A 27626-nucleotide genomic window follows, 5' to 3' on the forward strand; every position below is an offset into this window, starting at 1 on the left:
GTACGGGGGGCAGTCCTAGGGTAAATGTCCTCATTCCCATCCATAGATCCAGGTTATACTTGAATATGCACGGGGATAAACTATGTTTCACTTGGAGGGGAATCTGTTCCAGAGTAGCAGTAACCTTTAAGAGATGTATCTGTCTCTCCAAACTATTCTAGTTAAGTTACAAAAGAGATTCCAGTCCCAAGAACAAGTATTTTTAATACCATATGACTTGCAGATATGAAGGAGGTCCTTCAACATTTCATCTGAGGACGCCTTATAAGCCAGACACAGGTATCCCCTAAACAGTCTTTAAGATAATGAATACAGTGACAGTGCTATGAGGTGGTCCCTGTAGGCCTTATGTATGAAGTTGGAGCTGAAATTATCAGCTAGTAAGTTTGCTATGCCTTCAACTTCAGTGTAGGTGGTGTCATTCACAATCACCTTATCACATTGCTGCATTGAGCTTTTGAGGTTGTAAACATAGCTAAAGAAGGCTTCATGGTTTTCATTAGCAGGGGGTGGCTTTCTTTGCCTCAAACCTAGCTTTGGTGGTTTTAATTAAACTCCTAAGTTGCTTATTCATTTTAATGACGACGGCTCTAACCTGCTGTGGGTTACTCCTTTGATTTTTGGCTGTGATTCTCTTCCTTTTATTGTAAAGCTTGATTGTGTTGTGGTTCCACCACAGAGGTTTGTTTTGGGGATTAACCCTATGCTTGTTCCTACAAGGTATAGCAGCTTCTATAGAGGTATTGACATAGGAAATCACTTGGAATTAGCGAGTTTGCCCTGGAGTAGTTCCTAAAGATTGTAGGAGCTGCTGGGATCTCTGGTTTCAATTTTATTTCAAGAGAAACAGTTTTATGGTCTGACATGACGAGTGAAGATGATATGCAAGGGATGGGGCATGATTTGCCCATATTAGTAAGTATAAGGGCAATGAAGGTTTTGCCCATAGCAGGTACTCTCATTAGTTGTTCCAAAGCATTTGTATTAACAAAGTCCAAAATATGTGTGTTTACACACTGGTGGTGGTGTAGGTTTCTCATCCTATAGCTGGGCAGTTAAAGTCACCCAGGGAAATGATATTGGGTTTAATGTTGAGTGACTCCAGTTTTTGTAAGTAGTCCTGTGACAATCTTGGGTCATGAAGGGAGTTTTACAACTGGCCATAATGTGGAAAACAGACTTTACTGATGGTGAGTTGGGAATGAAGAAGTTGAAATGCATCAAGCTGCTCAATCAGCTTAGATATAAGACACTTTCTGATAGACATCGGATACCTCCACCTTTTTCCCTGCTGTATTGATTGTAGCTAGTCTACATCTGTGGAAGGCTTTATAGTCCTGCACAGCTGAAGTTCTCTCTGCTGATTTAAACCATGTCTCGGTCACTCTGTAGATGTCTATATCCTTCAAGGTGAGGAGAGCTGGTAGGGAGTGGAGTTTTTTGTTTAGGCTCCTTGCATTGATCATTAACACCTTCATATTATCCTTTGCTTGCACAGTTATATGGGTAGGCATATTTTGTTGGTATTACCTTACAAAAGGCAGAATGGGATAGAGAATGTCTTAGCCAGGCTTCAAAAACTTAATGGGAACAATTGCATACCACCCCTGGAAAAGCAGCATGGTCTGTCTATCATGTACTCCCAGGCTGATAAATATCATATCCCCTTTGAATGACACCAAAAGTAAGCCAATTATTAAGTCAATTAATTTTTGTTCATGTTGCAGCAGCATCCTTGAAGATGGTAGAAAGCTATTCAATGCTAGGCTCATACTTTGCTGGACACATAATCAGACAGCTCCATCATATCTCTCTTCATGTAGTCCAGGGAGGTACGTCTCAAGTCATTTACTCCCACATGTACTCTGAATGGAGTCATACTGGTACCTGAGTGCATATGTGATCTGATGGAGCCTGGCACCAGACAAGCAACTGACTGTCACTCTTTCCTTGCTCAGCCTGGTAAGAAGTACATCTGTATGTCTTACAATGGAGTCTCCTATGATTAGAATATTTGTTTGAGTAGATGTCTTCCTTATGGGCTTAGCATCTAAGACTTTGGAACTCCTAGTGTTATGTGAAGTGGTAGGCTATGCAGTCTGAGAATGTTGCTGAGAGTGTTTATTGCCTATGTTATATTTTGGAGACTTTGTGGTTTAGGCAAGTTGGTCGTAAGAACCTCAGCAAATGATGGATTATGTGTTGTATGAGTATCGTGGTGAGTTGTTTTCTGTAGTGTAGTGTACTGCTGATTATTCTGATGTCTTGGTTGTCTATGTGTGAGATTTTGGGCAGCCAAGGACATTATATAAGTACAACTGTCACACATCATTATTCTGCTTAAGTGATAGGTAACCGACAGCATGAGAGAATTGTTACACTATCTGAAGATACCCATCTCAACCATGGTGACTACAGACATAGTGGGTAAATGTAGGGTATCAGATGACAGTACCAGCTGGGTTGGTCAGTTTAGGTAGACACTAAAATTTAATTTTCTTAGGCTAGGTGTGATTTACTGCAGCTCAGTGTGTCTTAATTGTGCTTAGCTCAAATTACTGCAGACACAAAGTTAGAACACTGAAGACTGTTTTACCAAGGCTTTTTACAGAGGAAAAAGCTCTTAAGCAAACAACTACACTATAGAACAACTGTGGTGCATTCTGATCAGCACAGCTTTTTTCCTTCACTTTTTGTCAAAAAAATGTTGTTTAGAATGCCTAGATGACTCCAACATCAGTGTAGCTCTTTCCTCAGTGTTCAAGGCTTACCACTCTGTTCAGAGTCCTGATTCAAAGACCCTGAGTGAGCAGATTTGAGGGAGAAAACCAATCAGAAAGGCTAGATCCTGCAGCTAAACACAGTTGCCTCACCTCTGTGAAAGTGAACTACAACTCTTGGGTCAAAGGTGGGCTATAATTACAGCCAGCTATAAAACAATGGCACGGAAGTCAGTAGCTATGTATCCACAGGAGGAAACAACAGGGGCGAAATATGTAACAAAGTGGATGGGAGGGATAGTAACAGATTATATCAAGTACATGCAGGGATAGCAGCAGATGTAACAGATGGAGGGCACTTTTAAGTGCAAATGATATCAGACTATGTTTATCAGAAATGATTAAAAAACTCAGGATGTGAGCAGCAAAAGGTAGCACAGAACTTGCAGTAAATCACAATACTCTCATTATTGTGAAATAGACAAAGCTATGGCACAGTACCAAGCAGAAATAACCAGCAAATATAATTTTAGGTAACAAAACAGCTGCAATTGTTTGTATGAGCATATATTCTGTAGCAAAATGACAACGCTTTCATTTATTGCAACACAGCTAAAAAAATTATGGAACCAGACCAAGTAGAAATTCGAACAGTTACTTTTCGGGTTAAAAATGAAAAAATGCAGAAAATTATAGAAGGCCTTTATCAGAACACTGGTTACAATTAGATCAACTGAAAAAAGTTAACAAAAGTAAAATAATTGCTTTTTTTCTTCCTGTTTTGTGGAAAAATGCTGTTTGGGATGTATGGAGGTCTTCAAAATCAATGCAGCTCTTTCCTCAGTATTCAGGGCTTTCCCCAGGGTACAGAATTTAATCCAAATGATCATTGATGGAGTACCCTTAGCTATATGGGTTATATCCTGCTAAGGATATAACAGCTGGCCAGCTTCCAAAGCTTTAGGACAGAGAAGGCATTCGACAGAGTAAGCCTGGATTTGTATGAGTAGGGCAATGGAAGCATTTGCATTCCCTGATAACAGTAATAAGGTTAACTAGGAGGATATGGAAAGGATATGAGGTAAAATCAAAGTGGGAGGGTTCACCTCTGATTAGTACTGTTTAAAAGAGAGGACCCAGACAGGTATGTCCTCTTTCCCCTTTGGTATTTGCTTTACATTTAGAGACACTGGCAAAGAAAATAAAAGACTCAGAAATTCAGGGGTATAATTGGTATGGTAATCAAGAAACATTTGCTTTATTTGCTGATGAAATTATTGTGTACTTGATAAAATCCAGAAAACAACATTTTGGTGTTGTGGAACATTTTGAGACACTTTCACGTCTTTTTGGGATATAAAATTATTAAAAATAAAACAAAGGCCACAGCTATAAATTATGTGCCCACACACAAATTTGTTCAGCTATACGCATATTTATGGGGCACATTAAGATGACATTTTCAGGAGTTTGGATTAAAATGGCATCTATCTACTGAGGATATGTGGGAAGTGACTAAACAAAAGATAATATAAAAACTGAAAAAATGGAAGCTCCTGTTTATGGATCTGTATCATAAGATATAATCAGTGAAATATTTTTAGTCCCTTTCATTTTATATATATGGGTCAGGCATATTTTTATTAACCAGAGAAGAAGCTGCGGGCAGTAATTAATAAAGAATTGAAGGAATTTATCTGGCAGGGGAAGAGGGCAAGAATGAAGTTGGTTAAGCTGACATTCTCGATAAAGCAAGGTGGATTAGGATAACCTGACTTGAAGGGATATTTTAGAGCTATGCAGCTAAGTGTCATATACATAACATAAGCAGAAGGTTAGAATTCAAAGTGGAAAGTGATGATGATGAAGTGGTAGAGTGGGATTTTGGATGCAGATCCTTAAGGAAAGCAGAAATACCCATACAGAGCATTATACTGCCACAAGAAAAACTGTCAGAAGCCTCAAATAAAAATGTGTGTTCGTTAATACAACAGATGTGAGAAAAACATTATATAGACCAAGAAACCTTGATCTGTTTTGAAGAAGAAGCATCCGAGGAAGTGCAAAAATATTAAAAAACAAAACCTAGAGATTTTTGAAAAGTATAAAAGAGAAATATGGACATGGAAAAGAAAAAGAAATTTGATATGGTGCAATATTTATGCAAAGTCAAAAGCAAATTAATCAATACAAAAAATGCAGCCCCAAAGATATTTGAAGAGAGATACAGACAAAGGCATCCAGATATGAACAATTTCACAATAAAAAATAATATCACAAAGAAGGAATGTAGAGAAGAATACTAGTAATGTAGAAATAAAAAAAACAGAAGTCAAAGTTATGCAATGCCTGTGAAGTGAAGGATTTGGTGTAGAAGGTCTAACCCAGGTTACATCACAGCATGATGGAACGAGTCCCCAAAGTAAGGAGAAACGGGAAGATCAGGAGACATCTGAAGAAGAAATATGGACATGGAAAGAAAAAGTAAGTTAATATGGTCTAATATTTATGCAAAGGAGAAAGCAAAACTAATCAATACAAAAAGAGCAGCACCAAAGATATTTGAAGTGAAATACAGCAAAGGAATGTGGACATGGGAAACTTTACAATAAAAAAAATAAGAAGACAAAGAGGAAAAAATAGAAAAGAAGATTAGTAATGGAGAAGTTAAAGAAAGAGAAACAGAGGTTAGGGAGTTCCTGCGAAGTGAAGGATTCAGTCTAGAAAATCTAACTCAGAAAGCACCACAGCAGAATAGAGTAATGGACATCCAAATTAAGGAGAAACCAGTGGAATGGGAAGCAACTGGTCAGTTGCCATATGAAGATATTTTGGATTCTTCCACAGGAAACCAGTATAAATGTTCACTTGAAGCTGGACAGCAAAGGAAGGAACAGGAAACTGTGGCAACTCTGACGTACTCAATGTTGAGGAGTGACAGACCAGTGAGTTCCCATATGGCACAGCAATGGATGACCAAACCAAACAATACTGTAAACGAATAAACCACAATTGCAAGCATGGTGAATTCCTCCAGAAACAAGGTAGAAATATGCCAAAAGCAAGCTGAAAGTAGTGAAGTCACAAACCACTGGTAGAGCAAAAAATTAATTTCCGTTCAGTCTTGTCCACATAAAAACATGGGCAAGTTGAACATAAAGCACAATAAACCACCTTCTTGCTGTTACAGCATGTTTTACCACTAATATATACAGTTTGATAATTAATAGTGACTTGGCTTGTTGTAAAAATATGCTTACAAAAGACACAGCTACCACATTTAGTCATAGACCCCTTGTTAAACAACCCTTTACAACACTCAAAAATATTTTTCAAATTGAGCCCTCTTTTAAAGACAATAATAGGTTTATCACCTAGTCAGCTTCTAAAGTTAAGAATCATTCATCAGGACATCCCAGTTCTTCATAAAAATATGCCTAATAGCATTGCTATCATCACTAAAAACTGTGATAAAAGTACTGGTATAGGCATTTTTTTGTGACTCACAAGATTTATCAATAGTCTCAGATGAAATGTTAAACAAGTCATCTTCACTTGAATCCAACCTAATTACATTCATTGATCCTAGAATAAAGGGGTCCATGTTCAACTAGGGTTGAAAATGGCCCTTAATTCTTTTTTAACTTCTGATATTAATTCAAAAATGAAAAACTTGGGATATCCACGATTCAAGAACATGTCTTTTAACAGTTCACATTCTTCCACAAAGTCTGACCAATCGGTAAGCATACGAGGCGGTTACCGATTGGTCAGACTTCGTGGAATAATTAGATATGTTACCATACACATAACTTCGTATGAATTACAGGAGTCATTATTAGGCAGACTGCGGGTACTGTGAAGAGCACTTCTGGCTGACATCAGTGATTGAAACAATACTAGTTTCATGAACATTAATTGTACTTTGACTTAGGAATGGGGTCCATTCCCCTCATGGTATTAGAAACCAAAAAGATTTGGAGAAATTGAAAAAGCATTGTATTCATAAACCTGCAAAAGGTTTTCTAAGAACTAAAACATCATGGGAATAGAGAAAAAACATTTTGCCAGTTGAGATGACTACAAGTAGGTGTACAGAAAATAGGCAAGAGGGGGTTAGAATTTACTGGACTAAACTGAATGAGGAAAGTAACGTATAATTTCAACTTGCCATAACAACAAATGTTGAAATGATCACATCTGCAGTAGCTTCAGCTATATGGGCTATATCCTGCCAAGGATATAACAAGTGGCCAGCTTCCAAAACTTCAGGGCACCTTCCACATGCCCAAAATGTCAGACAGCTCATGCTGAGCTGACTAAAAGACAAGTTTAGGACACAAAGCCCTTCAGATTTTTCTTGCCAGCATACAGAGGGAGGCTGAGCCCTAAAAGGCAACGGCTAGGAACAACAAAAAAGAAATTTCCACAACCTGGCATAAAAAAACATACCAAACACATGGGGGGGTGGGATTTGAAAAGGGTATTTCAGAGGTAAGGCTCCTATACATAGCACAAGCAGAAATCTATAATTCAAAGTGGAAAAGAATGATGATGAAAAAGGGGGGAAGCTCAAGAAACAAGGAGAGTCTGGGATTTTGGATGCAGACCCTTAAGGAAAACAATAACCATGCAGAATATTATACTCATAACGTAGCAGAAAGTATTCTAAGAACTAAGCCAACACAAGAATGAAGAAAGGAGATTCTGCCAATAGGGATGACTGCAACTAGGGATACAGACAATAGACAAGAGGGGGCTGGAATTTATTGGAGAAAACAGGTAAAAAAACAAGGTATTCAGAAATAATTAGACAGAGAAAGGTAATAGAATGGGAAGAGGCCAACATTTATTTGGAGATCAGGATAGGGATTTCCTTCCTATCAAGGATTGATATCAGGATATAGCTAAAGAGAAAGAAATAGGGGGATCCTAAGCAGAAGTTCAGCACTGGTAGAGGTTTTAGCAGAATCTAGAACAGAAGCTGTTGATAAAAAAGGAATAATTAGTAGAGCATATGAAGTTATGCAATATAACTATAAGAATCAATCAGAGGAGGTTAGTAAGGATTGGAAAGAGAGATTGGATAAGCAATTTACAAAAAAAAAAAAAAGCAATGGGGAGATAAATGTATAGCTTCCAAATATGCCACAACGTCTAGAAGATTTAGGATCTTTGCTTAGAAGTGTTTAATTAGGTATTTTTATATCAAAAGTAGACTCCAATGAATTTTTCCTAGGGGGGGAGACAACAAATGCTGGAGGTGTGATAGGGAAGGAAGAGGTAACTGGGAACATGTTTTCTGGGAGTGTAATGAGTTGGCAGACTTTAAAGATTCCCTGCAGACTGCTCTGTCAGAGATACTGGGTGAGTAAATTGGTGTAACTAAGGAAATGATTTTTTGAGCTGTGATACAGAATCAGAATTTCTCAAATTTCTCGGTTCTCAAAAAACAAAAAAAAAAAAAAAAAAAAAATTGCCTAGACACAGTAAGGTCTTGCTGAGTCTAATTATGTTGGCTGCCAAAAAAGCAATTACTAGAAAATGGAAATCAAAGTCTAAACTAGATTTACTAGAAGTAGCTGAATATATTAACAGAGATAAAACAACTGGAATTGGGATTGAGAAGGAAAAAGGTTTGAAAGAAGGCAGGATTTGAATTAGCTATGTAATGTTTGACTGACAATGACTAGATGGATTATAAGTGATGCACAATGTTTGCAACTACAATTATATTATTATGGTTTGTGATGTATAATGTTTGCAGCTAAAATTATGTCAGTATGGTTTGTTTTCATTTATATAAATATGTGACTGCCTATGTTGTATGTGATAATTTAATAAAGATGTTTCTTGTTAAAAAAAAAAAAAAAACAAAACAAAAAAAAAACAAGGAAGGATGTCGCAGGTGCAGCAGTGATCGTTCAAACATCTACGGTTATGGTAAGTTTAACTTACACACCTGTGCTGTGTTCTTCATATTGATCACTGCTGCAGTAGCCTTAGCTATATATGGGGAGATTACCTTAGCTAACTACATTTGGGAGGTGGAAGGAGAAGACTCCAAGAGCCCTTGGAGAATGGACCTAGCAAAGTTTGATCTGGATCTAGAGAAGGAATCAAGTTTATAACGCTTTGTAAAAGTATGTCCAAAGGACTAAGTAGCAGCTTATAGAATACTTCCAGATTCTAACCCTTTTCAAAAAAGCCATAGATGAAGCTAAGGCCTGGGTAGAGTGTGCCTTGACCCTGCCTGGAATAGTTTTGTTATGGAGAGTATAACAAAAGGTAATAGCCTTTAACAACCACCTGGAAATAGTCTGTTTTAACAGAGGTTGTCCCTTCTTACCTTCACAAAAAAGATTTTGTTCTGTCAAGATAGTATCCAAATTGTCTGCAGATGTCCAGGTATGGATTGTCCTTTTCCATTCATTTTTAAGTTCAGGAAAGAAATGGGAAGATGAATAGTTTGGCTTAAAGTAAACTCAGATACCACTTTAGGCATAAAAGAAGGAATAGATCTGAAAGAAACATTTCCCCTAAGGAAAATGAGATAGGGTTGACTCACCATAAGAGCTTGCTACTCAGATACCATTTTTGAAGAGGTCAGAGCAATCAGTAAAACTGTTTTCCATGTTAAGAACCTCAAATCAGCCAGATTAGCTAGTTCAAATGGAGCAAGTGTTACCTTCTGTAACACAAAATTAAGATCCCAAGAGGGGCCACTGGTTTTCTTGGACGCATCTTATACAAAACCCATTTCAAGAACATTTTGCCATGAGACTGCATTGAAAGAAGAGGATCATTGCTAAAATGGCTGATAAATGAATTCTGATAGAGGAAAAAGAATGGCCATAGTCTAGAAACTCACACAAGTGTCACAGAACCAGAAAACAACTATCCCTGAATGGGTGCTGGTTATATTCTGGCACCAACTAGAAAAAGTTTTCTGTTTACTAATATTTCATTTTCTAGTAGCAGGCTTTCTTATCTCCAGTAGTATCTGCTGCACATCCTAGGTAAATCTGTGCCTAAAACAAATTAAGACCTTATCATCCCAGAAGTTAATTGAAGTTGATTGATGTTGGGGTGTATCAAATACCCCTGTTCTCATGTAAGTAGATTCAGTCTGCGAGGAAGCTTGTGGTAATTGCCTCTGGCCATTCCAAAAGAAGGGAGAACCATGGTTGCCTGGGTCAGAAGGGAGTCAACGCAATGGTCTTAGGAGATTCCTTTTGAATCTTCAGAAGTACCAAGGTTATTAGTGGAAAGGGTGGAAAAGCATATAGGAACAAGTAAAAGAAAAGCATCTGTCTTCCAGGCCTTCTTGCATGGAGTCCTGGAATAGAATTTTGCCAGCTGATTGTTCGGAGAGGTGGTAAAGAGATCTACTTGAGGAACTCCCCAAAGATGGATCAAATCTTGCATTACCCCCGATTTAGTTTCCATTCGGTTACATGTTAAATTGTTGAATGATCAAAACGTCGAGCATGGGAATATTGAGACCAAAACGTCGATCATGAACAGAATAGCGACAACCCAGAACATCGGCAGTTAAAATGTCGACTCTACACATCAGAAGACCCAACATCCAAAACCCACTGTAAATACTGTAAAGTGATAACACAATAAACAACAGCACACACATAAACATCATTGCAGGGGGGCAAGCCCCCCCTGCACCCCCCCTACTTAAATATACCAACTCCGAGATCGCACTACAGCAGGGAACAGCGGATTACCCAGGGAACAATGTTTGCACCCTACGATATGCTAGTAGATAGTTCTGATGTTAATATCACAACTATAACATCACTTACATACACTTGTGGATGACAAATGTTATGGACATCCTATTTCCTTCCAGTTGGCTCCTATGTTACTATAGTGTTGACATTATAACTGCCGATGTTCTGGGTTTTCGCTATTCTGTTCATGCAACGTTTTGGTCTCGATATTCCCATGCTCGACATTTTGATCACTCGACAATTTAACATGTAACCTTCCATTCATGAGGGTCTGCCCTGGTCCTGCTCAGCTTGGCTGCCACATAGTTTTACTCTAACCGAACATAAGAAGCCTGCAGAGTTAGTTTGTGCTGAGAAGCTATATCTCAACCTAACGTGGCTAGCCTGCAAAAGGGGTACAATCTGGTTCCACTTTGCTTGTTGATGTACCACATGACTGTTTTATTGTCTGTAACCACCTGAAGAGGTCACGGGGTTCAGAGAGTTAAGTGCCTTGATAAGGGCAAGCATCTCCTTGATATTTATGTGCTTACATCTGTCTTAGGTGTCCCACACCCCCTGCACTTTTATCCCGCATGAAATTGCTCCCCAAGCAAAATCCTAAGTGTCTGTTGTGAATGACTGCTTTGGAGAAGGGAGAGAGAAGGAGAGACCTGGATTTAAGGATATCTGTTGTCTCCACCCCATTACTGGGATTTGAAAAGATACATGGTATTGATTCTGGGACCATAGAGAGATCACTGTACCTTTCTCATATGGAGTCTTGTCAGAAGTATAATGAGAATCACAGATGCCATGAGATCAAATATCTGGAGGTATTACCTCATAGTGACTGAAGTCTGACTGGAAAACATAAACAGATCTAGATAAAGATCAGTTTCCTGTGGAAGAAAAACTCTTTGAATTGAGGTGTCTAGATGACGTCCCAGTAACACAATCCTGTGTGAAGGAGTCAAGAGACTTTTGAATGCGCTTGCTGCATCCCAGCTTGTGTAAGAGATCTCTTACCCAAGACAGACATTTCTGACACTTTGAAAAAGACTCTGCAAAGATAAGCAAGTTATCTAGATATAGAAAAATATGGATACCTTGTAGCCTGCAATGAGCTATTACTAGCACTAGATACTTTGTTGGTGTAGTATATAGTCCAAAGGGTAAGGCATAGAACTGATAATATAATCTAGACACACAAAACCTTAAGAACTGTTTGAAGTCTGGGTGAATAGGGATGTGATGATAAGCCTCTTTTAAGTCTAGTGTTGCCAGGAAATATGAGGAAGAAGAGCTAACATGTTGTGAAATGACAACATTTTGAATTTGGGCACTATCACAAACAAATTTAGGAAAGAAAGATCCAGATCTGGTCTCTAAGCATTTTCTTTCTTTGGCACTAGGAACTCCCCACCTGGGGAGTAGGAACTAGTTCTCTCACTCTTTGGGACAGCATATAATGAAGAACCAGTGGAAACAAGAGTTTGATCTGGAGGATAAAGAATGACTTCCTGGAAAGGAGGAATTTCCTCTCACTGCCATCTGTAACCTTGATGAATGATTTTCAGAACCCATATGTCTGAAACAATCTGCTGCCAAACAGAAAAATGGAGATTCAGACTTTCTGGAAGAAAAAAGGGGCCAGGATGAGAGGGGGTCACAAGGTCTCATTAACAGTCATTGTCATTCACATTTGTTGGGCTGGCCTTGGTCTTTGGAAGTTCAAGACTCCTTTTTGGAACCCGCTTACCATTTATTCTTAAATGTCTGTTTACCTGTATTTTGTTGAGGCTGTTTATTCTGGTTTTTTTTTTTTTGCCAAAAATGGATGAGGAGATAGAAAATCCACTGGAAATTTTAGAAAAGGGGGGCTGAAAAAATTTTAGAGATTCTCTGGATCAGATTGCTACTTTCATCACACGTTTTGATGACCTTTGCAGCAGAGTGGCCAAACACTAAATCTCTATCCAAGGCAGAAGTTAAAATCTCATTTTTAACAATATCTGGGAGGTTCTGGGAATGCAGCCATGCCAACCTACTCAAAACAGTACCAGAAGCCATAGCCCTGGAAGAAGTATTAACAGAGTCATACATACACACTGTAAACAATGAGTAGTGACCTGTACAGGTCTGTATTATAAGCTTGAATAGTCTTTTCTTCAAACACTTAAATGCCGACACGTAAATAACGAAAGCTGGAAACAGTGAACAGCCACTTCTGAGAATTTCTTCCCTGTGAAAAAATTTGCTTGGCTGTTATTTGGAATTGCCCTTTTCTCCAATGCAGAGTGATCTCAGAGTTGGTAATCGGGGTGTGGGGGGGCGAAGCTCCCCTCTTGATTAGCATTTTAAAGTTTGTTTTTATGTTTGACCACCAAGTGAATTTTTCCCTAGGAAAAACATTTGTGGAAGTGGCCGTTTGCAGTTTACAGCTTTCGCTGTTTACGTGTCAACCTTTCTGTGTTCGAACAAAAGACTCTTCGAGCTTATAATATAGACCCACCTGTGCAACAGACAAAACTAAGTTATTTAAAGCAAAGTTCCTCATAAAATGAAACTCATAAGATGAAACTCCAGATAAAAAAAGAAGTTAGGTACTCACCATAACATTTCCATGTTTGGATCTGATCTTTGGACTCATCCCGGTCTTTATTTTCAAGCTCTAGGTCCTCTGCCAGCTCATGGCTAACTCCCCATCCCAGCATGCACAGGAACTATCCTCAGATCTTGTTTGCCCCAAATTTATACATGTATGCCTAACTCTAATGAAGGATTCAGAGGCTGATGAAGAAGGGCAAAGGTCAAGGGGGTTCAATTTGATTAGACCCGGTCTTCTAAGAGTAAAAGAAAGGGAAGGGGGAGGGAGGTCAAGATGTAAGAATGAAGGCGAAAAGGGACAACACACATGGAACATTATGGTGAGTACATAACTTCTTTTTTTATGTGATGTTGTCCTATCTCGCTTTTATTCTTACTAGGTTGGGACACCATCCCTAGTACATTGATTCTTGGGTGGCTCATAAGACAATATTTCTCAGAAGCATGGATCCAAAAGAAGCTCTGTTTCTGGAAGCGAAATCAGCTTTGTAATGAGTGATAAAAGTATGGGGTTTAGCCCATGTTGCTGCAGCATAAATAGGGTCAATAGGAACCTTAGCCAGAAAGACTGAAGAAGTAGCAATAGCTCTTGTAGAATGGGTCTTAACTTTTTTTGGAAGTTCTTTATTTTGAGACTTGTAAATAAAAGTTATACAATCTGATAGCCACTTAAAAAGTGTAACCTTAGACACAGAAGAACCTTTCTTTGACTCTAGAAAGGAAACAAACAACTGATCAAATGTTCAGAATTCTGCAGTTCTATGTAGGTAAAAGTGTAGCTGTCTATGTACATCCAGTTGATATAACATGTACTCTGCTTTGTTTTCATAATTCGGGGGAAAAAAATGGAAACTCAATACTTTTGTTCAAATTTGTCTCTGAAACCACCTTAAGTAAAAAGGAAGGGTTTGTTCGCAAAGACATCCTGTCTCTATGGAAAAGCAAATATGGGGGCTTTATCGACAATGCTTACAACTCTGACACCCTTCTGGCAGAGGTGATTGCCACCAAGAAAATGGTTTTCTAAGTCAAAAACTTTAATTTGCAAGATGATGCTGGTTCGAAGGGAGGAAAAACTATATGAGATAGAATGAAACTGGATCCCATGGCACTGGAGGGTCCCTGATAAGTGGTCTTAATAACACAGTACCTTTGAGAAAGGCCTTGCGTAGCTTATGAGACATTATATTAGAGCCAGAGTCTCCCAAATGAAAGTCTGAGATTGCTGCTTGCTGAACCCTAACAGTAGCTGCAGCAGCACTCTCGTTGAAAGGTTTTGCTAGAAAGTCTAGGATGAAAGTAATAGGAGCAGAAAAGGGATCAATATGGTTATAGGTAGCCCATAAATAGAATCTTTTCCATTTGCTTTTATAAATCTTCCTCGTTGAAGCCTTATGAGAAGAAATTAGAATTTAACTTGAGAGGAGAGGGTTGGAAACCTGGCTATCATTGGAATTGGAGCAGCCACGCTGTCACTTTGAGGGTCTGAAGGGATGGGTGGATAATTTCTGATGCATGAGTCAGAAGGTCCGGAACTTGGTCCAGAATCCATGGCTCCTCCTGAAGATGAGGCCACAAGAAGGGGAACCAGATATGGCGAGGCCAGTATGGAGCGACGAGTATCAAATCCCTTCCCAAACAACTGGCTTTCTGAAGGACTTTGGGAATTAGGGGAAAAGGCGTAGAGGAGACCCGGGGCCAATTGTGCATAAGTGCATCCCATAGTGACTCCCTGAGAGGGGGCTGAGAGCAAAGTAGCTGCTGCATTTGGTATTCATGGATGTCGCAAACAGGTCACAGCAAGGCTGACCCCATTTTCAGAACATTTTTTCTACTTCCTGTTACAGGGACCACTTGTAAGGCATCAGAATTGCTCTGGTGAGTCTGTCCGCTATTACGTTGGATTTCCCCAGGATGTATGTTGCTATCAGGAAACGTTGGGAGCAGGTTGCTCATTGTCATACTCTCAGGGCCTCTCGACAAAAGAGGTAAGATCTGGTTCCTCCTTGTTTGTTTATATACCATACGACTGACATGTTGTCTGCCTGGATTCCAATGGTTCCTAGGGGAAGAGAGTCCTCAAATGCTTGCAACACTAAAAGTACTGCTCTCATCTCTAGGACACTGATGTGCAAGTTAGCCTCCTGATTCTGCTAGGTGCCTTGGACTGTCTTTCCCAGTTAATGCCGCCCCATCTGAGAAGCATCCGTGGTCACAGTGGCCACTGGTTGGGACTGAACAAACGGTCGACCTAGAGTCACTTGAGTGGAGTGTAGCCACCATCGAAGATCCTTCTTGCAAGCTTCTGTTAACGATTATTTTGTGAGACATCAGCAGTTCTTGCATCAACCACTGAGTGGATAGCAACCACTGAAGAATCCTCATATGTAGATGTGCTAGGGGGACCAAAACTATCACTGCTGCCATGATCCCAAGAGCTCTGAGGACTATCCTCACTGGGGCTTTCTTTCTTCTTAAAAGGTATCTCACCTGGTACCTTACAGATTGGTCCCTTTCTGGTGGAAGTCTCACCATCATATATGTTGAGTCTAATTCTACCCCAATGAATACTACATGCTGAGAAGGCACTAAGGCAGATTTTTCGTAGTTTATGGTAATCCCTAGGAGGGAGCAGGGTTGCAAGGTTGTATTTCTGACCTTGATTAGCAGATGCCTGGTCGTGGTTGTTAAGAACCAGTCATTTAAGCATGGAAACACCCAAAATCCTAGACGTCTCAAGTGAGCTGCTACTACTGCCATACATTTGGTGAACACTCTGGGGGCTGTAGTGAGGCCAAAGAGCAGAGCTCAAATCTGGTAGTGACTGGCTCCCAGCCAAAAGTGCAAGTGTCTCCTGGATTGCCTGTCCATTTTTATGTGGTAGTACACATCCTAGAGATCTATAGAGCACATCCAATTATCTTTTCCCAGGAATGGGAGTATTGACTGCAGTGTCACCATCTGGAACTTGCTTTTCTTTACTGATTTGTTTAGAATGCTGAGTTCCAGAATTGGTCTCCAGTCCCCTGTTTTCTTTGGAACTAAAAAGAATCCTGAGTAAGTTCCGAATCCTACTTGGTCTGCAGGGACTTCTTAGATGACTCTTTTGTCTAACAACTTTCGAATTTCTAGAGTTGCCTGTTCCTTTTGACTGGGTGGAACGTCCTGAACTTTTTTTCATCTTTGGGGTGAGAAGGAAAAATGGGATGACGTAACCTCTGGATATGATGCTTTGTACCCATTTGTCTTTTGTTAAGTTGCCACCAGGCCTCTGGGTACAAGGATAAGTAACCTCCAAATGCCTCCAGAGCTGGGCAGTCGGGCCTCCTTTCAGGAGCACTGAAAGGGCCTACCAAAGAAGGATTCTCTGTTGCCCTGATTTTGCGGATGCCCTCTGCCCTGAGGTCAGCGTCTTCCATTATTACTTCCCCCTCTGCCTCTGGGCAAAGTTTCACCATGTGTGTCCTGAAAAGATCTCTGTGATTTTCGGAACCACATCTTACCACTACCTCTCTGACCTTTGGGATAAGGTCTAGTAGACATGGAAAAACAGACTCCTATGGCAGACAGAGTCTTTCCTCCCTTCACAAAAAAGATATGTCAGAGGGGATGTAATAAATTTGTTTGGCCTCCTACGAATAGGCTCCACAGAATCCAGGGACTCCCACGGCTTTTGAGAAACCGGCTCAATAAGATCATTGAAAGGCGGAGTCACCCAAGAGTTGGAAGGATGAGACTCAAAGACTTTCAGGTATATGGACTCCTCTGCTGAAGGATTAGAGGACTTTCAACCACTTCTCTGCTTTAACATTTCCAGGATGTCTCTAAAGGAGACATCATCAGGAAGTGACCATGGGGACCCTTCTGCCTCATTGAGGTCAGTATCAGAAGTGATGGACTCCTCTGGGGAGTCTAAGTAATGCCTCTTGCACAGTCTCTTCTGAGAGACCTCCTCAGAAGGATATACTGGGGAGATTTTGGAAGTGTGGGGGATACCCTGTGGGGCATCCTAAGGCCTAGGGTTTCTGCGTCCCTGTGGATGCAGGGGTAAAGAAGCAGGCACCAATACTCTAGAGGGAGGAATATCCAAAGAGGACTGTGGACCTGTCTGTGGAGACAGCACCTTCCTCATGGCTTCAAAAGCTCCCCGTCCCTGATTCGAGGGTATCCCTGGATCCAAAGAAGCCAAAGGATGCCCCAATCCTGAGGTACGAGCCAAACTCACCCAAGCCGAGACCCCGAGAAGCAAAGTCGGATCCGACAGCTGTCTGATCCAACTTGCCTCCCCGGACCTGACCCAAGAGTGTCGGCTCTTAGACCCCTCCAGCTTTGATGGAGTTGAGGATGTCCCAGTCAAGGTCGGATCCATGGAAGCCATGGTGGGTCTCGGATCTGACACTTCCACTAATACTAACTCTGGACCTTCCGACTTTGAAGCCAGAGGCTGGATCAGAGGAGGACTTGGAGCAGAGGAAGTGGATGTTGTTGGATCTGATGCCATGGGCGTCGGATCCAACAGTAATATGGCCAGCGCCAGTGTCTGTAAAAGCTTCTGTACCACCCAATCCACATCATCATCGGAAAGGCTCCTAGAAGATTGGGTCGAGGGAGTGGGAGATTTAGTCTTTTGTAGCATGGGCGATCTTAAAATAGGTGAGATCAGTTCCAAGGTTGGGGACTGGCTCTTAAGCTCAAACTCCACTGGCTCCAAGAAAGAACGTGTCGGAGCCAATGGAACCTTGTCTGATCCAGCAGAATTCAGATCCAAAGAGGACAGTCTAGGAATTCTGTATGTCAGATCCAATGATGAAGAAAAGGAAGGTCTTTTTCCAGATTTCATAGATTTGTCTGATTTATCAGACTTTGCAGAAGGTGACTTGTCTGATCTCTAGATGAACCTGGACCTTCTTCCAGTGCCTCTTTGAAGGGGGGTTTAAGAAGATCTTTTAAAATCAACTTATTTTTCTTCTCCATGAGGGCTCTATGATTGATAGAGTTGCAAATAGAGCACATCTCCTGGAGATGGACAGCCCCAAGGCAATAAACACAAAGGATGTGTTTATCACTAAGGGGCATCTTTTTGCTATACCTGTCACACTTTTTAAATTCCATCAGTTTAGATTCCTTACCAGATATTTTTTAAGCTGAAAGAACAACAGCAACAACAACAAACAGTTTTTGTTTTTTTTTTTTTTTTGCTGGACCCTCTAACTTAAACGGGTCGAGCTACTGAAGATACAGAACACACAGAGAAAAAACAAAGACTTATCCCTCTAACTTAAATGGGGCCAGTTACAGCTTTCTAACTTAAATGAGCTGAAGCAGTACAATGATAACTAAACTTAGCAACAAACCGGGAAGGGAAAGAGCAAGAAACACTAGGGTTAAAGCCCGCTAACTAAAACGGGCTCTGTAACTGTTCTCTAATTTAAATGAACTATACCACTAAATAGGGTGACTACACTTTAACACAAGCCGGAAAGGGAAACAAATACAAGGCCTAGTGAAAAAAATGGCCAAAAGGCAGAAACAGCCCAAATATGAAAAATACCAAATCATGAGTAGACACACTAAGCTATGAAAACTAAATTATCTAAATTATCTAAATTAACTAGAGAATTATTGATTACAAAATAATCAAAAAAGGTGTACTTAGCCAGAACATGCAGATGAACATCAATCTTAGCAGCAAATGAGATCTGGGGATAGTTCCAGTGCATGCTGGGATAGGGAGTTAGCCACAAGCTGGCAGAGGACCACGAGCTTGAAAATAAAGGCCAAGACGGATCCGAGGATCGGATACAAACCCAACCTAGTAAGAATGAAGCCGAGATAGGACAACATCACATCAGTCCTTATGCTTTTACATTTTTCAGAACAAATTTTAACATATGAACCTGACAATTAAAAATTCTGAAAATCAAATTTGCAGAAGTATATACATTTTTCCCATACCTACTAATAATTTTTCCAACTTTATCACAAACAATAGGATTGGAATTAACTACAAGGTGAGCGGCATTGGGATCAACTGTAGCTATAGTGTCTGAATTAGGTTTGGGAATAGTGTATAACATCTTAAAAGACTGAGTAACTGTATGCATCCTATCTGCCTTTTTAAGGACAGCTAGCTGACTATCAGGAAAACTGAAAGCAGTAACACACATGTCTTCTAAAGCTGACAGAACAGGAAGAATGGGTGTATGTTCTGGAAAATACTTCTGTAACAACTCAAAGTATTTTCTGAGGGACTGAGAACTCTCAGTGTTCTCCTACTGAAAACACTGGCACATTCTAGCAACAGACTCAGAGAAAAATAAACCCCCAGAAGCAATATCAGAAACTGAGCTATCCTCTGAGTCTGAATCAAAAATCTGAGGAAAAAAAGTCTATATCTGTCCCTGCATCTTCCTGTTCAGATTCAGAGTCTTGAATCTCTTCAGGAAAACAGGAATCCCTCCTTCATTTACCAGGAACTACTTTGCAAGAAGAATCAACAGCCTGAATTTAACCTTGAGTCAGACTCAGTAAACTACTCATATTCAAAGAAAATTGAAGAGAAGTAAATACATGGTTGGCTTTCTGTTTCTTTTTGACAGGAAAATGTGTCTAGCTTTGTTACCAATGGCAGCAGCAGCTTACACAGGGGGGTCTACTTCACATGACTGAAAACTCAAAATACTGAATTTCATTTGACTGAGACCACAATATCTAATTTTCAAAATACTGAAAACTCATTTGACTGAGTCTCATTATACTGAAAGCTTACAATGCTGAATTTCAACATATTGAATTTTAAGCCATAGACATGCACACTTACAACACCAACAACTCTTTTCAAAACTTACAAAACTGCTTATTTACCCTCTTAACCAAAACCGGATGATATAAAACCAAACTAGGTGGGTGGCTTTGCCCCCCCCCCCCCAACTATATATACTAACTCCAGGATTGCACTACAGTGGAGAAAAGCTCATATACCTTTTACTTACCTTACAGTACTGTACAGAACACTACAACACTACTTTGTACGCTACTATTGGTATTCTGACAGTCGGCACTTTAAGTTACAGTAATGTTTCTTATCACAAGCAAGTCACAGGCAAAGGGGAACAGACAGCACATCTATGGCTTAAAATTCAGTATTTTGAAATTCAGCATTGTAAGCTTTCAGTGAATGAGACTCAGTCAAATGAGTTTTCAGTATTTTAAAAATTAGGGATTGTGGTCACAGTAAAATGAAATTCATTATTTTGAGTTTTCAGTCATGTGGAGTAGACTCACCCAGGGATGGGCACAGCATAGTGACACAAGAGGGAAAACTTCCCTATTCCCTCTACCAGGACTGACAAGAGTAGCTCTCCCTTGACCACATAGGGGATCCCAACAGAACACATGGCTAACCCTTAGTCCACAGTGGGCTCCGGGGTAAAAGATGAGTGGTCTGAGGAACAACTAATAGTCACTGCAGATGCACACTCCTCTGGCTGCGGCAAACTGTTAGCCTGCTGTTGCAGCAAACACTGTTTGCTTGTTTTCTTTTTGTGGCTGAAAGAAGGACTGAGACTGACCATGGGATCTGTAGTGTGTTCAGCAGCAATTGCCAGTAAACATTACCAGTCCACAGAAAAACATAGTAAAAAAAAACACTTTAAAACACTATGTCAGCCCCCACAATTTTTCCACAGAAAAAAATGTTTTTAGTTATTTTACACGACCTTTACACTGATAGAAAAAAACAAGCACCCCATTTAAAAGTACATTAGAGTCTCGAGACATTCCACTAACACAGCATATTCTTATCTTTAACCACACTTGCCTGAAAAAGAAAGTAATAAAACATCAACAAAATTAAGTAAATGGACGTTTTTTTTTATCTGTCCAGCAAAGGAAAGTACAAGCCAACTGACAATCCTCAAAAGCATCAGAGGGGAGTACTCTTTTATGGCAGGTAAGCTCTAATGGCTTTGCACCCACACTTGTCTTTTAGTCAGCTCAGATCAAGCTGCTTGACAGATTGGGCATCTGTTAGGTGCCCTAAAGCTTTGGAAGCTGGCTAGCTGTTATATTCTTGCTAGGATATAACCCACATAGCTAAAGGCTACTGCAGCAGTGATCAATATGAAGAAAAACTGAGGCTAAGAAGAGACTTTTTCTGTGGGTTGGAGACTGCCTTCCCTACCATGGATTGATATCAGAGTATAGGCAAAGAGAAAGGGATAGGGGAGTCCTAACTGAAAGACCTTTTCTGGTAGAGATCTAGTCAAATGTAGAATAGATGCTGCTGTTAAAAAAAGGATAATTATTAAGGTATATAAACACTGAATAATAAGTATAATAATCAGAGGAGGTTAGGAAATATTGGAAAGAGAGACTGGAAAAGTAGCTTACAAGAGAACAATGGGAGGACATAAGTATGGCTCTCAAGTATGCAAAAATGCCAGGACAGTTTAGGATTTTTGCTTGGAAGTGTTTGCATAGGTACTTTTATACTCCAATCGGACTTCAAAGACTTTTTCTTTAGGTAGACAGCAAATGTTGTAGATGTGATGGGGATTAAAGACATAACTGGGAACATGTGTTTTGAGGGGTGTAATGAGATGGCAGAGTTAAATGGTTGAAACTGAAGAAATTGTGCTTTTGAGCTGGGACACAGGATCTGAATTGCCTAGACATAATAAGGCCTTATTAAGTTTGATTCTTTTGGCTGCCAAAAAGCTAGTACTAGAAAATAGAAATCAAAATTTAAACCAACTGTATTTAAAGTATTGTATACTGTAAAAGAGATTAAAGAACTGGAAGTGGGATCTTTAGGAAAGAGATGGAGCAAATTGCATAAAATTAATGGAAAATGCGAGAAAAATACTTGCAGAATAATATTCAGGATGGGGAGTCAGGTTTAAGGGAAGACAGGAATTGTACAGTTTATGTAATGTTGGATTGAATGGCAGTTGTTATAAAGAAAATAACCCATATTTAATGTAAAATGCATGTAAATGAATAAAATGTTAATATGATTTGTTTACTTTTCTATTAATGTATGTGTAAGTATTTCTTAAGTGATAATTTAATAAAGATGTTCACAAGAAAAAGGGTATGCAAGATGATGGATACACACAGATCCAGAGCACCTTACCAAAAAAATCTATATTGAAGCCTTACAAATCATAGCCCCCTTACCAAATGACTACATACATCAAAACTACTTTTAGCTGACCAGCCACCAAAGAACTGCAGACTTTGAAACCCTTCCACATTGACCAGCTACATATATTATTACGCCAAATAATGGCACTAAGACAAAAACAAAAAGCACCAAAATATGTTTTTTTCAGGATAAAAAGCTTTCATGACCTCCAATACCCCCTGCTACTAATAATGCACTCTGAGATTACACAAGCACAAGGAAAGGGAACCATTTGGTAATATGTGATACCAATTTAGTTCATTTACTGCATGCTTACATGACCCCTAATTCAGTCAGCTGCAATATTTAAACAGCAACAGGTACACTCAGTCACCAAAAATACTCAATAAGCAGTGTCTTAAATGAGTGGGACTTGATCAGTGAAGGTTAGCAGATCAGTGGCATGACAATATGCTCTCTTTCTGATATACATTTTGAATAGTCTAACTAGACAAACAGCCTCCCTTTGCCACCATAAGGTGAGTTGTTGTGCCACTTGACAGTTGGTGATAGGTGTTCTTTCTTATAATTTGCAGGTTCAGATACTGTTTTATTGTGCCTAGATACTGTGTACCAAAAATGCTCCATGTAATGGCTAATGTGATAGTGTGATGAATTCCTGTAGATTTTTAGTGTCACATCACAGGTCATGCTTTACTGTTCTGCTTTGTCACATCCCACACTGAAGGTATCATACTCACAAATCACTGTCATACTTTACAACTACTGTGCAAATTTATGGTTTGTATTCACTTTTGTATCCACTTGTGGAATCCCTTGCTCTGTAGTATTCCACGCCTGCTCTTTTTTCAGTACTACATGTTTGTATCACTCATTCTTTAACACTACATTTGTCTTTGTAGGTGTTGCACAATGCAGGGCTTGCATCTGCTACTATAATGCTTACAGTATTTTGCTTCAGAATCACTGCCATAGGCTCTGCATTCCATGTTGTTTTTACTGAGGCCATGGTTCTTTTGATTACTTCTATATGTGGCCCTTTCAATGGACAGTGTTTCTTAGGTATTAAGTGACTTACAGGTACTGCTGAGAAAACTGCACAAACTAGAGTCTTCTAGTCACACAGCTACTGTATTTTTTAGCATTCAATTTTGTGACCTAGAATTGCGGGGATTGTATCAGACTGTAGCTTGTAGGCCACTGCATGCTGTACTATGATACACTGTATTTTGTTTCTAGCTATGTTTATTCTTGAATATTTTGTTGCTATACTTGTTCCTCGCATTTTAATTATTCCCTTTTATGTAATTTCCTGGCTCAGGTGTTTTATACCATTGCAGGCATGTTGCTGTTTGTATATTAATGCTTTTCACAAATGTTTCAGAAATGTGTCCTTTGGTGTACCCATATGTATTAGTTCAGAATGTTGTTACCACAGACACACATATAGAGGCACATTTTCTTACACAAACTACAGTTTGGTCTAAGTTACGTATTGGTAAATAAACATATGTAGTGTATGGAACACTTATTACTGGCTGCTGCAAATGTTTTATTGCAGTGTTGCTGAAACACAGACAGACTACAGGCATCTTGCTTCTTATTCGCATATCATTTACTACACACCAATACAGAGGTGGACTACACAGGACACTTACTGTTCCTTTACGAGCACTGTCCCCATAAAAGACTTCTGTTGGATATAATGCACTGTAGATGATTTCTGTTCTGCCACATTTCTGTGCATTACAGATCTTAACAGTGCTTCATTTTATGCTTCTCAATTTATTTGCACAAAAATTCTGGACAAAGCCAAAAAAATAATTAGGGGTAGAAAGACCAAAAAATAGATTTTTTTAAAATATTATTCCAATCCACAAAAACAAAAAGTTAACATAACAACACGTTTTGCATCAACATGTATTTTTTGAAAAGTAAAAAGTACAAAATTTTAATTTCTGGTATTACTGACTCACTGTAATCCCCAATAATTTACTAGAAAATCAAAAATTGTGTGATAGATGGGACAAAATACGAACCAAAAATCAGGGATTTTCTGCAAAGTTAGGGGAAGTTAGGACATATGTTTCCATTACAGCCATTAGTCTTAGAAGGTAATGACTGTAAGCTATATACAAACATGAAACGTGTTTCTTTGTATCATGCCATGTTCTAGATTTTATGTTGCATATTTTAAATCTGCACCTGTTGTTGTCATTGGTGTTTGAGTTTTTGCCATTGCAGATTATACTGGCCCTATGCACACACAGGCAGTATGAGGTTATCTAAGGCCATGATATTCCTGGACACAGCACTGTGAACCGTGGTTGTACTTGCTTCCCTGTAGAGACTAAGTAGCTCTTTAATGTGATATACAATCCTTTCCAAAATACATCATGAGTGCATCAGCTGCAAAGTTATTCTTCTCTGGCTAGTGTCTTTGATCCTAAAAATTGACCTTTATTGCTGTATTCCCCAGCAATACCACAACGCTGAATAGTGGTGACCTGTGAGGAAATCAAATACTGAAATACATAAAAAATACAAGGGAGGTCTGTGACAATACTGTAACTAGAACTGCTTATAACTACTTACCCCACTTGGTGAGAACACGAGCTAGAGAGGTATAAACCTTGGAAAGGGTCATGATGAATATAAGGTTCAAGACAGATCCACTCAAGCTGGCAATTCTTGCAGCCTATAAAATAAAACTGAAGTCAGGATCAAGCTGTTTTTCCAGGAATAGGGAATGAAAATCAAAATGCCTTGCCATTCAGAAGCATTTTATTGTGACTGATTTTTAAGAAGTTGCTGTAGATAACTGGCACCAAAATAAATTTGTGCTGCTACTCAAATGCAAAAGGACTTTATACTTAAAAGCTTGTGTATTAATCAACCACTAATCAACCAGTATTTTTTTGTTCATTTATTAATGAGGTAGATGGGCTTAGCCTTGGGACACGTTTCAGCCATGACTTGGTCATAGGAGAAAAAATGTATGTAAGCAAATATTCCAAAATCTAACGGTAAATATTAGACTACAACAGATTTATATGTTTATGCACTTAGGTGAGCTCAGAGGAGTTTACCAATATGATAATTTGTAACAATAGTTAGCATTCACAGATTTATAATCTTCTGTTTTTCTGTTCATTGTACATCTCTTTTTTAACAGATCAACCTTTATCAACATTCTTTGAATAGTATGCCATGCCGAAGCAGTCTGTCAATAACATAGAAGGAAAAGAAAATAATTTGGGAGGGGGAGTGGTGACTTCTGTCACAACAGCAGTATAATTCTGTTGCCCTCATGTAAACTAATAAAATGATTTAGAAAATTTCAAAGAAGCTCCACAGAAGGATACATTTAGCAATTTTATGCAGGAAACTAACATATGTCGAAAGTGAATTGACTCCCACAGAACAGCAATGAAACAACAGGCACAGCCCAATAAGGACAAGCCTCTGCAACTTCCAAACATATTTATACAATGAAAGCAATTACAGTAAATAAAAAGAAATATACATGTGTCACTACAAATAAAAATAAATAAATCTGTAATCTGCAAGAAGAAATAATTAAACAGAAGAAAATTTTAGATACTTGGAAAGTATATTAAGAGAGCATATCATGGGCGGCCACGGTGGTGCAGCAGTTAGCGTTGTCGCCTCATAGCAAGAAGTTCCCTGGTTCGATCCTCGGCTGGGTTGCCTTCTGTGCGGAGTCTGCATGTCCTCCCTGTGGTCGCGTGGCTTTCCTCTGGGTGCTCCGGTTTCCTCCCACATCCCAAAGACATGCTGTTGGTGGATTGGACACTCTAAATTGGCCCTAGGTGTGAGTGCGTATGTGTGCCTTCTGTGGAAGGTTGGGCTGGCAACTCGACACCATAAAACTCCACTGCCAATCATGAGCGGACATGTGATCTGCTGTGGCGACTCCTAAATAGGAAAAGCCAAAAGAAGAAGATCACAAGAGTTTTTGCATACAATAGGATATAAAAGTTAGCTTTTTGTGAACAAAATGTTTTGGCTTTACTGGATATACTAGAACACATTTAACATGGAAACAAAAGACTGCAGAGTTAGAAAATGTCCAAGATATGTCTTAATGTGTACTTATGTCTTTCAGAAAAAAGAATACCTTGTAAAAAAAAATCAATAAAATACTTAAATGAAATCAAATAAAAAAATATGTATGTTAAAATGGTGGAAGATTTTTCAAAAGAAGTTATACAAATCCAGAACACAGTGTTCAACAAGGACAAAACTCTGCAAAAAGAATATTCCAGAATCTTCTATCCATCTTACAATACCAATGGGTACTTTTAAAGAGCAAAGACTTTATTATAAAATGGAGAAATTAATTTGGTTCTTAAAATAATAACTGAAGAAGGCACTAAAATGACTGTGGCAATTGACATTGAACAAAAATAAACAACATACTTGAAGAAGACAGTCAAGAAATGGACTTAATAGGTCACCAAAAAGAAGAGCAATCAAAACAGGGCACAATATTGAAAAAAGAGAATTTACAGAAATATAAAGTGCTTGCAACTGTATTTTCCTTACAATATAGGTTGATCCATAATAGAGGAGCCAGACAAAAAAAAAGATGCAAGACCAGAAGAAAACTTTAAAAATTAAACACGAGCTTAGAAAGATAGTATAGAGAAGACTGTATGAAAGACTCCAGAACAGGAGGAGTTGCTTTCCAGGAAGAAAAAACTACAAGTTAAACAGCATCGTTTACTTGGGAGATCCTGATGAAATAGATAAATTCTGCTAGACTACATCAGGCTTAAGAAGATTATAAGATTTATCATGCTAATCTAGTGAGATACAGAAAGGTACAGTAAAGAAAAAAATAATTATGTTGAAATATTCAAGTATAGTATGATGGGAAGTTTGGCCTTGGAAACTGAAATGAAACAGGGCATAGACCAGTATACTGTAATTCTGCTACAATAAATCAGTGGTTATAGCAAAATTCTCTTTCAAAAGCTTTAGAGATAGACTTACAGATGACTATCACCAGATGGTCAATACCAACATAGATTGACTATATATTTTGTGGTCAGAGATGGAAGCATTTGATGCAGTCAGCAAAAACAAAACCTCAAGCTTACTGTGGTTCAGACCATCAGCTTCTTAATGCAAAATTTAGAACTAAATTAAAACAAGAAAAATTAAGGTCAATAAGGTATGAGCTCAACAATATTATTCCAGGTGAATATGTAATGCAGAAGAATAGATTTAAGGGATTAAACCTAGGGGATAGATCACCTGAGCAACTATGGATAGACATTTCTGATATTGTCCAGGAGGTGGCATCAATAAATATTCTAAAATGAAAGATGATTTAAAAGGCAAAATGGCTTTCTGAGGAGGTTTTAAAAGTTGCCAATGAAAAACAAAACGCAA

The 27626-nt window shown here is 39.0% G+C and overlaps 1 protein-coding gene across 1 annotated transcript in view; it reads right to left on the reverse strand.

The window, feature by feature from the left end:
* The window catches only part of ANO7 (anoctamin 7), a 1683969-nt gene that overhangs the window by 469415 nt on the left and 1186928 nt on the right, over positions 1 to 27626 (reverse strand). The window contains exon 15 of the mRNA XM_044070329.1: positions 24801 to 24903. Coding sequence (XP_043926264.1) covers positions 24801 to 24903 — 103 coding nt within the window. The remainder of the gene's footprint in view (positions 1 to 24800; positions 24904 to 27626) is intronic.

The sequence above is a fragment of the Protopterus annectens genome, chromosome 4.part1 (genome assembly GCF_019279795.1).
Source record: "Protopterus annectens isolate FY-2018-M chromosome 4.part1, PAN1.0, whole genome shotgun sequence".
NCBI classification, from domain to species: Eukaryota; Metazoa; Chordata; order Ceratodontiformes; family Protopteridae; genus Protopterus; species Protopterus annectens.